Source organism: Typopeltis vanoorti, chromosome 11, assembly GCF_054136105.1.
Source record: "Typopeltis vanoorti isolate ZY-2024b chromosome 11, IOZ_Tvanoo_1.0, whole genome shotgun sequence".
Classification (NCBI taxonomy): Eukaryota; Metazoa; Arthropoda; class Arachnida; order Uropygi; family Thelyphonidae; genus Typopeltis; species Typopeltis vanoorti.
The window spans coordinates 59,388,735-59,401,099 of NC_143559.1; the positions used below are offsets into that span (position 1 = coordinate 59,388,735).

The 12,365-nt window shown below is 35.5% G+C and overlaps 1 protein-coding gene across 1 annotated transcript in view; it reads right to left on the minus strand.

The window, feature by feature from the left end:
• Positions 1 to 12,365, minus strand: part of mRpS5 (mitochondrial ribosomal protein S5) — a 119,957-nt gene that overhangs the window by 11,426 nt on the left and 96,166 nt on the right. The window contains exons 10-11 of the mRNA XM_090399991.1: positions 9,544 to 9,680; positions 91 to 456 (exon numbers count right to left, since the gene is read on the minus strand). Of these exons, the coding sequence (XP_090256117.1) occupies positions 100 to 456; positions 9,544 to 9,680 (494 nt within the window). The 3' untranslated portion in view covers positions 91 to 99. The remainder of the gene's footprint in view (positions 1 to 90; positions 457 to 9,543; positions 9,681 to 12,365) is intronic.

Sequence of the window (12,365 nt, forward strand, 5' to 3'; positions counted from 1 at the left end):
GTTACCATTTCCCCTCCACACACACACACACACCAACTGAAAATTACTGTTACATATTATCATCAGAAAGCACTAACTTTTTATACTCACTCAAGTGTGTTACTCTTCTGCTATTGTTGATTCTTTTGCATTTTGCTCTTCCTTTAGGACCAGAAAACTTGTAAGATCTCCATACTGAGCTCTAAGCTGTATTTTCACTTTTTCATGATTACGATATCTTTCCAATTCTCTTTTCTTCTTCTCCCAACTGGGAAGGTACATATAGAAAGGCAACTTTTTTGGTTTTCTCAGTGGAATTTTACCACCATGCACAACTTCTTCAAAACTTGGTATTTCATGTTCTGGTATATCTTTTAATTGGGAAGGACTAGCAACGATTTTGGGATAGAAATCTCTCTCTGCTCTGAATTCTACTAAATGAAGACCCACTTCATCTGCTAACTGTTGATAACTTTTCTGAAAAAAGGAAAGAAAATAATATTAATCAAAAGATACTCTGACATAATAATGTAACACACAGTACTTAGAGGGTTTTAAATAAATTGTGAGCAAATATTGCAGGAATTGTTTCTTTACTCTAATGTCGAGCTATTTCCAAATATAGTTTTTTTTTTACTAAAAAAAAAAAAAGTGCAGCCTTATCAAATCATATCAACTCTGAAAGTGTTTTATTTGAAAACAAATTATCTATTCTGGCTGAGTAGCTAGCATATCTGCTCCCCAACCAACATGCTGTGGGTTCAAATTCTACCTTAGACATGGATGTTCGTGATTATCTTTAGATGGGAGATGATTTTCAGTGCCCAGTGTGAAACCACTGGCTTGAAAAAGTTCCACATTTGGTCTCTAGAGCAGGACTCTGGACTATAAAAAATAAATAAAAATGCAAATATATATATATATATATAATTAATAACAATCCATAGCTCACTCATGGTGTAGCATAGGTTTGCAAAAACCTTTTGTGGGTGTGAGCCACGAATATTTAGAAGACAACAAAGCAAAAATTAGCCAAAAATGCTACAATTTTATGAGTATATTTTGATCTGATATTAAGCACTTCTGGATTCATTTCACTAACATCTGGGAGATCAATACAAACATTAATGATGTATGCCACCACCATTTATATCAAAACCTGATCATCTATTCCTAACCAAATTCCACCTCAGCTATTGCAACTGCATCTTACATGATATTTTCAAAAAAAAAAACAGGAGGAGCGTATGCTTTTGTCAAATCAAACATGGAATTCTTGCTTTACAATCTGCTCTGGTCAAATATTTCCTCACCTCATTTTATATCTTTCATTTGCTGCCTGTACCATTCTAAGTTAGGCAACCATGCTGTGCTCTGTAACCTTATCACTACTTATCTTATGAAGTTAATTTTATACCCAAATTGTAGACTAACTTGTTAGGAGACTTTAATGTGGATAACACATACTGTCCACTTCTCTAACTTCAACAGATCAAGCTTGAAGGGGAAAGTAGATAACCTGATATCAGTCTTGATCTAATGTAAATTGTTAACCTGCACACAGGTATTTAGTTTTTGAAGCATGAATCTTCTATAAACATTTCCATGGGTAATGTTCATATGAATTACCATTAATAATTCCTCCACTCTCTACTAAACCAGTGAACAGCATGCAGCTAGCTACCACACCAATATTCCTTCCTAATTCAATTCCAAACTCAAATAACCTCCTCTTTTCATTCCTTCTACTGTTGCACTCTAGAATGGTGCAACATTATGTCCTACTCGCATATGTTTCCCAAGAAATAATAACACAGGTCTTCAAATCAAATATGAACAAGTTTCTCCTTTCCCAACTCTCTACCCATCCATGTAGCAACATACTATAGGTTTACCGACCAACTTCCTGTGTAGAATCTACATAAAAAATGGAAGAATGATGGTGGGTGGTTCAGCAAAACATTTTCAATGGAAATACCTACAGAAAAGACCATATATGAAAAAAGTGACCGGAATGAAAGTGTGGTAGTGGGGAGGAGGGGGCAAAATGAATCATTACAGTGCAGTCTTCTGGATTTTTAAGGTAGGTTTTGAGTGCAGCAAATCAATATGGAAAGAGTATTTCAGGGTTTGGAGGATTAGGAATTTATATACAGATTTAGTAGTTATACAGGTGAGAAGCAATGTTTGAGCATACAAAAGTTTTTTGATGGTTAAAGATAATATGTCAGTCCAGAAAGAGAAATATCAATACACAGATTTCTCTTTCTGGAATGATAAAATGTGAGGTCACATCAAAGAAAAGTAGAGGAGGTGAAAGAAAAATGGAACAATTTGGTAACAGAACTAGAAATGGGTATAAGCCACAACATAATAAAGTACATAAATAAAGAAATAACAAAAGATACAAACAGCCTTAAAAAGTCAGCTAACCTATTTCGGAATCTCTGAGCTTATAATGAAGTAAAAATATATAAATGACCTAACAGTAATGATATTTCAATGTTAAAAGTAAAAATACAATGAATAAAATGAAAAATAGAAAAACAAAATATAATTATAGAACTACATTTATATACAAAACTGCAATTAAAAAATTTAAAGACTCCTGAAATTCTTTAAGATTTAGATTACTGAAAAAAAAATACACTGTTTATACCAATTTATAAAAATATATGCAAGATAAATAATAGCATAGAACAAACTAAAAAAACAAAATAGATTCTGAAAAGATGCAGAGATTCAGGATTTACTTTAATAATGGAAAATACTGTTAACCTGTTTATAGAGCCTGGAAATCTTAATCATAACATTCTAAGCGAGCACATTAGTCCTTTGGAGTAGTAACCATAAAGTAGTTAAGATCTCCACTAGAAGAAATAAGTTGTTAATTTTCTTTGTATGTGTGTAGATATTAATGTATTTATGATAATTTTTTAAGCTTTACTGCATTACTTTACATCAGTGGTGCACTTAGGAATTAATCTTTTGGCCGTAGCCGACACTCAAGATTTAATCTGGGGGGGGGGGGGGGGGAGGTTGAGAATACACACTATGCATTGCATACAACCTATAAACTGATCATCTGCAGCGATCGCCAATACATGATGCAACTGATCTCCTCTGTCCCGGCTTGGCTAAACGAAGTAGAGCTCGGTCCCCCAGAGAACTACCTCGTTCGCCTTGCGTTCACAGCGGCCGTGATTCCTGAGAGCTATAGGGTATTCCCACCTTATGTGACCACTAATTCACAAGTAGTATAGAAATAGAAGACACGACACAAAATAAATAAAAAATAATAATTTTAATTAGGAAAAGATTATTAGAGAATTTTATGGTTTTTTTTTTTTGGGGGGGGGGGGGTTGCCCCCCAAAAAAGAAAAAGGAACCCCCACCCATGGTGTGTCAATCATCATCAAATTCTTGCCATGTACACTCAAGGGGTTTACAGGATATGATAGTACTACATGAAAAATTTACATCCTTACTAACTTCCTATCTACAATTTTCCTCCAAATCAGTCTGTTACTTGTCAAGACTCCAACATCATCAGATCTTACATATCTATCGCCTAAGGCACTTTGTACCATATCAATCCACCTATATCTTAGTCTTCCTCTGAGTCGTTTTCCTGCCAACCTGGCAGAGAACGCTTGTTTTGCTAATCTTTCCTCACCAATTCTGTTTAAGTGACCAAACCACCTCAGATTAGCTCTCCTAACACATTCCTGGATGCTGACAATATCAAGTTCTTCCTAATATCCTTGTTTTTAATATGATATTGCCATTGATGCCATCTGTTCACGCCTCTGATCTTTCTCAGGTCTCTCCTATCTGCGGTCTCTAGTCTTTTGTCAAGTGTTTTACTTCTGACCCAGCTCTCAGATCCATACGTTAAAACTGGTTTGAACACTGTCTTGTATATAGATAATTTAGTGTTCCAACTAATTTCTCTCTTATTCCATATGAATTTATTCAATTAACTTCCTACCATACCAGCTTTGTTGACTGTGTTGTCTATTTCCATATTTAATTTACCATCTCCACTAAAAACTGTGCCTAAGTAGCTGAAATGTTTTACTTGTTCCACAGGTTCTCCATTCACAATGCAGTTGACATTTTCAGTGATTCTACTTATTTTCATTGTCTTTGTCTTGTTATTGCAGACCTTCATACAATATATATTACAACAGTTATTCAATTTAGTCAGGGAATCTTGCAGACTTGTAGCAGATTTATTTAGAAGTATAACATCGTCTACATAAAGCAAAGAGCTGACATTAATATCTCAATTGTGATATCAGGTTTAATACCACTTTCCTTCATGATGTGATCAATATAGATAATGAATAACAGAGGGGATAATGTACATCCTTGTCTCACACCAGATTTAACATTAAACCATCTTCCTGTTCTTCCTTCAATTCTAACTGCTGACTTATAACTCAAATAAGTTTTGCTAGATATAATGCCATTGACACCATATAACTGTATTGAATAGCTTCTCTCTTGGCCCCTTGTCATATGCCTTTTCCAGATCGTCAAAACTTAAATACAGATCTTTGTTATATTCCTGGGGTGCTTAAGGGTCAAAGCTGTATAACTGAGAGGAGACCTACACATAGCCTCTAAAGGAATGGGGAGAACCGACCAGGGCTTCTGACCTAATGTCCAATCCTCACCTTCTCGTGGTGCACCCTGTTAGGTATCTACTTTGATACTGAACGAACAAGCCGACCAAATTGTGTTCTTATTGGTTAAACCAAAATAAAAAATGATGGTACAAAATGACAAAATGTCATGCTGGCTGGGGTGTCGCCTGGTTAAACAAGGCCCCCGTTGTTTTCGCCAGGGAACCAGGGCGAACAGCGAAAAGTCAGCTACTGGAACAAATCTGAAAACAAACCCCAACTCAACATCACCAGAGTTAAAGATCGGTACTATCAACGTAACAAGCCTGAATGGCAAAGAAATGGAGCTAGCTGAGGAATTAGATGGGTGACTGAAACAAAAAAGACCAAAACTGGTGAGATCTTTCTGAACAATAAATACAAAATGTTATATTCAGGCAATGACAATCAAGGAAAAGAAGGAGTAGCCATAGTATTCAACACAAAATACGAGGCTAATCTTCTTGAATGGCAGTCAGTCTCAAGTAGAGTAATGTGGGCAAATATGAGAATGGGGAACTGGGCAATGACACTTATTTGTGCCTATGGTCCCACAGAAGGTTCTACTAAGGTAGAAGTGGAGGAATTTTTTGACGCTCTAGAAAAAGCAACTGACACAATGAAAAAGGAAAAGTTGGTCCTTGTTGGGGATCTAAATAGCAGAGTAGGAAATGAGACATACAAAAATATTTTGGGAAAATTTGGAGAAAAGAGCAAAGCTAATAATAATGGCAAATATCTGTTGGATTTCTGCTCAGGACATGGACTGGTTATTACTAACACCATGTTCCAACATAAAAATGTGCACAAATTCACATGGAGAGAAGAGGCTAGGAATAAGAAAAGTCTCATTGACTATGTTATTGTTGATAGTGATGTTTTCTCCCTGGTGCAGGACACCAGAGTGTACAGAGGATTTGAAATTGGAAGCGATCACTATTTAGTCTTGAGCAGGATAAAATTGAATTTCATATTGAAAAAAATGACATGTAAGAAATTTTAAAGTTGAGCAGCTCTCAGATGTTAACTGTAGACTAAAATACAGAAAGATTATTGAAAACAAAATGAATGAAAGAGTTTGAGAACAGGAATCAAACATTGGAGATTCAGTAGCAAAATCTGAAGAAAACATTGATTGATTCTGCCAGAGAGGCATGTGGTGAGGTTGTGTGCAAGGATAAAAAAAATCAGAACTCCCTGGTGGACACAGGAAGTTAAAGAGGCAGTGAAGGAAAAGAAGAAAGCATATCAAAAGTTCCTGGCAAATAAGTCAGCTTTTACTCTTACAGAATACAGAAACAAATGTAAGAAAGCTAAACAGTGTGCAAAACTAGCTAAACAAAAGTCATGAGAGGACTTTGGCAAGAATATAGAAAATAAATATCAAGAAGGTGGCAAAATATTCTGGAGGTTGTTGAAGAAGCTTAGGAATGGAGGAAAGAGTGCTGTAAAAGGAGTTATAGATGATAAAGGTGACATGAAAACAGGAGAAAAAGATATCCTTGAAGTATAGAGTAATAACTTTGAAAAACTGCTAAATGAAACAAGCAGGGATGACAGCACAGTGATAAAAAACACTGACCAGGCATGCAGTCAGGAATACATATCCATACTTGAAGTAGAAAAAGCCATCAAAGGCTTGAAATGTGGAAAGGCAGCAGGAGTAGATGATATTCGACCAGAAATGCTGAAGTATGGTGGTATAAAAGTCTTACAGTGGCTGCACTGCATAGTTCAGAAAGCCTGGACAGAGGGACGAATTCCCGATGATTGGAGCAGAGCTCTCATAGTACCCATATATAAAAAGGGAAATAAAACTGAATGTGAGAATTACATGTTGTACCATCATTTTGTATTTTGGTTTAAGCCAATAAGAATACAATTTGGTCGGCTAAATCCCAAATTGCCAGCCCATCCTTCGTTCAGTATCCAGGTAGATACCCAACAGGGTGCACAATGAGAAGGTAAGGATTGGATTGGACATTAGGTCAGAGGCCCAGGTCGGTTCTCCGCATTCCTTTAAAGGCTATGTGGAGGTCTCCTCTCAGTTATACAGCATTGACCCTTAAGCGCCCCCAGGTGCGTCAATGCTTTACATAAATCCTAAGGTAATTTCAATTTTCATTTATTTAATTCACTTAATTTATTTAATTCAATTTTCATTCATAATATACGGTAAATAGAAAAATTACTGTATATTATACGGTAATTAGAAAAAATTCTAGTTACCATATATTATCGCGTATAATGCGAAAAATTTATGGTAAAAAATACTACTTAAAGTCAGGGATTCGCATTGTATGCAGATCCTAAAAAATATAAATCTTATTAGACTTGCACACACAATATATACTACCTAATGCCTATGCAACAAATCTACTTGACCCACTCGCATTCCGCGACCGAGCGCGCATCGTATCTACGCATAAAGCTACTTACATTATTGGCTTTATTCGCAGATACGATGCGCGCTCAGTCGCCGAATGATAGAGCACAGTTAGGTATATCGGTTTAACCACAGTTCATTTTAAATATTATTCGTTAAACAAACCTAGTCTGAAAATGAGCCAACAGAAATGTAAACGTTCATCTTTTGAAGCAGGATTTAAATTGCATGTCGTGCAGTTTGCAGAAGAACATAATAACAGTGTTGCTATGAGAGAATTTGGTGTAGCAGAGAGTAATATTAGACTTTGGCTTAAGCATAAAGACAGTCTTGAAAAAATCTCCAAAACGAAACGTGCCCGTCGTGGAGATGTATCATCCTTTCTAGAACTCTAAGAAGAGCCAAATTAATGGATTTTGACGCAACGACAAGATGGCATTATAGTAACAAGAAATGCAATTCATTTTCGAGCTCTACAACTCAAGAATGGTAAATTCAAGGACACACCAGGTATTTCATCTTTTCTTGCTTCGCCTGGGTGGTGCAACAGATTTATGGATCGCAAAGCATTAACATTACGACACCAAACAAAAATTGCGCAGAAGTTACCAAAGCAGCCTGAAGAAAAAGTGCAGTCCTTCCATAAATTTATCATAAAATACTGAAGTGTCACGGATATGAACTTTCCCGAATTGGCAATATGGATGAGACGCCCATGTACTTTGATATGCCTGGGAATCTAACAGTAAACTCAGTTGGTGAAAAGGGTGTCTTCATAAAAACAACGGGACATGAAAAAACGCATTTTACCGCTGTTCTAGCATGTATGGCAGACGGAACCAAATTAAAGCTGACAGTGATATTTAAAAGGAAGAAAATTCCACCAGGTGTAATTGTTCATGCCAATCAGAAAGATTGGATGGATGAAGAAGGTGTACAATTGTGGCTGGATCAAGTATGGAACATACGTCCAAGTAGTTTGCTATGTCAACAAAGGATGCTAGTCTGGGATATGTTCCGGGCACATTTAACGGAGGCAAGCAAAGAGAAAGCACATGAGCTATGTACAGACCTAGCAGTCATACCGGGTGGTCTAACTTCCTGAAAAATGGAGAGGATGGATGTCATCTGGTTTGGCGAAGATGACAAAGGGTGGGAATTTTCAGAAGCCTGAGATCACCCTAGTCACCAGCTGGGTTAAAGAAGCATGGGATTCGATACCATCTGAAATGGTTCAACGCTCATTTCTTAAATGTGGAATAAGTAATTCAATGGATGGATCCGAAGATCACGTCATATACAAAAGCGAGGATGACGCACAACAAAATGGAGAGCATGAAGACGATGACGACAACTGCTACACTGATGACGCAATCCCTACAGACGAAGAAGAATTTAAAGGATTTTGACATTTTGGTTTAAAATAAATATTTCTTTCATTAATTCGTATTGTATTATTTATAATGTTATGGAACAAGATTAACAGATCGCATTATACGTGGACATGGCATTTTAGGGCTAGTTTTCAAACAAAATTTCTAGTTCGCATTATACGCGATAATATACGGTAAATAAATAAATTGTAGGTTAAATTTAACTATCTGGATCCTCTAAAATCCAGAATAAATAGAGCGAGCCAAAAATTAACATGCAGTATTGATAAAATGAGAATTACTGAAAACTAATTCAAATAATGCTAATGTAGCCCTCCTTTAGCTTGAATTACAGTATATATGGGTTTTGCATAGATTCCACAAAGTATTGGATTGCATCTATGTCTACAACATACCAGCTGTTCACTATACAATCCTTTAACTGGCTCAGATTTGACAGAAAAGAACTTTGCTCCTGAATCTGTTTTTCTAACATGTCCCATACATTCTCAATACTGTTCAGATCAAGGCTTTTTGGTAGCCACAGTGATGATGATTTATGGTTTTAATGGCACAAGCACAGCAAAATTCTGCACCATATCAACGATTACAGAAGTACACAAGGTAAGACAATCACAAACAGCCACGTCTAGTGGGATTCAAACCCGTGACCTGTTGGGTTGGAGAGCAGGCTCAATAACCACTCAGCCAACGAGCATGAAGCTGCTGTCATGCTCGCTGAACCACTGCTGAATAATTCTTATGCAATGGACAGTAGCATATTAACAGTTTTGCATATCAACAAATGATGCTCAACATTTTGAGAGAAAGAATGAGAATACAATGAAAACTATAAAATGGCACTGTTCATGGTATATGGAAAGTATGCAAGTAAATTTTAAGCCAATTATTCCAAATGAAGAATTTTAAGATAATCAGAAAATATTATACATCAATACAGAACAAGCTGCCTATATTTTTTAGAATCATGTGTAATCAGTATACTTCGACTTATCTCAGTATGCTTTTAAAAATGCTTTACAAAATTTAACTGTTTATGATGTAACAAACTTGTAATATTAATTAAAAGTTTAAAATTGGGAATTCAGAAAATGACTTCATATACAAATCATACCTGACTGTGTAAACCTATGATAAAGGCCTTCGTTACATTCAAAACATTAGTAGATCCTTCCACTTTAGCATAAAGATCTGTAATGCCAGCCATTTTACATATTTCTCTAATTGCTCTGTGGCATACTAATCCATAACCTACACAAAGAAACAGAAACCTAATTAAGTTTGACAAAGAATAGATATTTTTTGCTGTACTAATATATTTTTGGCATAGCAAGGCTTATATTTATAATTTCACAGCTATACTTGTATAATTTGCAATGTTCTATACCTATCAAATAGTTGATAGAGGAAGTAGCAGTTCCTTCTGATAAGAATACACATTTGATTCCTTGTAGGTCATGTAGTATTTTCAGACATGTTTATGCAAACTGTCAAATCTGAACATATGTCCCAAGATGAGTCTTTCAGGGTGAGTAAAGGAAGGAAATTAAGCAATAAATTTAAATACTTTCTCTTAGCAGCTTAGCCTATGCCATATCGAGATCTACCAAACTTAAATAGATTACTGCTATATTCCTATGATTTACTAATTATTTGTCAAGTAAAAATATGATCCTGACAACTCCCTCCTATTCAGCATCACAGGTTGTTCTTGTGGATGAAAAACTTGTATTTCATCCACAATTTTTCTTAGTCTCTTCTTGAGCATCAAGACTTGAGAAGGCATGCTTGAATCACATTGTTTTATTTCCCTTTTTTACAGATATGTACTATGAGAGTTCTACCCCAATTATCAAGAATTTGACCTTCTGATTAGGTATCTTCTGGATTATGCATTATAAATCACTGTAAAGCTTTCATTATCTCCGCATTTGGCATGATATATCAACCATCCCTAGCTCCCTTACCAGGTTTCTAATTCTTTTTCTACCTCAAGTATTGATATGCCCTTTTGACTTCATTTTTCTTGAATATTTTTTACTACTGTTCTGTCACTGCTGATCTCATTTAAAAATCTTCCAAAGTAATTAAGCCAGATTTCCAAAATATCTCTGATTCCATTACAAAGCTTTTTCAATAGCCTCCAGAATTTTGTCACCTTCATGAGAGTTATCTTCTATATTCCCATGACGCTGGATACACTTGTATCCACAGGATGTGGATAACAATACAGTCAATAAGATTTTATTTCTGTGAGTCCTCACTCGCTCTCTACATGAATTTATGCACATCTTTATGTTATGAGATTACAACACCATGTAAAACATAGTGTTGTAATAATAAGTCATATTCTGTAAAGAAATCCAACAGATATTCACCATTATTATTAGCTCTGGAAATTATTTGGGATTCGTTTCCTACTCTGCTGGTTAGGTCTCCAACAAGAATCAGTTTGTCCCTTTTCTTTATGCCAGCTGCCCTCTCTAAAGACTTGCACTCCCCCCCCCCCCCTTTTTTTTTAACAGAACAATCTGTGGAACCCAAACAACAAACCAATCTGCTCTACTTGAAACTGCCTGCTATTTAAGAAATTTTATCTGATATTTATTGATCTTCTTCATCTCAGTAACATTAATTATATCAACATGGCACTTCTCAAATTTTTCCACTAGATTCCCTACTTTCCTGTTAATACTTCTTACATATGGTTACATATGTAAAAAGTATGTATATGAATATATACTTCTTACATACTTCATGGTGGCTTCTGCCAAAGCCAAGTTTTCCAGTAACTTATTTTTCACTCCTTGTCTCAATTCCCTCATGAAAATAGCAAAGGAAAGAGATATTTAGTCATGTGATGCTCTGACATGTTGCACTATCATTTTTTTTGTTTCATTGTATCTACTCCTCATCTTCCATAAGAAGGTGAGGAGTGGATACAATGATACCAATTATGATAATAAAAATAATAATAACAATAGCATGTGTCATGTTATAAGATGTACACTCAATACTTCACATATGATTAAGCAGTTGTGAACATCAATCAATTAAAAAAAAAAAACATTTTTGATGCTTTAAAAATGACAAGTATATTAACCCTTTAGCTGCTGAGAACGTATTATTACAGGCTCAGAAATACACGTCTGCTTTGCTGAACCCATATATGTACGGTTGGCTTGCCTCCCATATTCAGACAATTTTTTAGTATGGAAAGAATCGTTGTAAGATATTCAAACTTCGCAGGTAGGTTCCTCCATCTATTGCTAACCAATTGAAGTTTATTTAACTTGGGTTTCTGTCCTCGTATGATATCTAAAGAGAAAAATTTGAACTGGTGCAATTTATCATATGCAACATGAAGCATAAACCACGTGCCTGCAGAGATTTCAGGGATGTCACAATATGGCATCTATCAGTAAATATCCGCATTATCTTACTGATGATTAAATTGATGAATTGTTAACAACAAATGAGTCAGGAGAAGAATTGTCTACTTCAGATGGAGAAGATCCTGGTGATATAAATGTTACAAGCGAGCAAGATAGTGAGAAAAGTCTCGATATGAACGTGCGTAAGCGAATGTGTACTGAAGATGTATTGTTCAAGTGGCGTGATGATGCATTTACTCCAAGTGTACACGAATTTGATAGCAATAATTCAGGAATAATCACAGGTAATATCACTGATGATTCTTCAGCTTTAGATATTTTTGAACAATTTTTTATCACAGAACTAATGACAACAATAGCTGATGAAACAAACAAGTTTCATACCTTCACCACAAATAATAGACTATCTACACAATCTTCATGACTAAAGCAGTGGAAAAACACCACCCTCAAGAACTTTATATTTTTCTAGCTATTACAAAAAACTATTTTTCCACCTTCTGGATATGACCATAGTCTAAATTCCCACTGTCTCTATAAT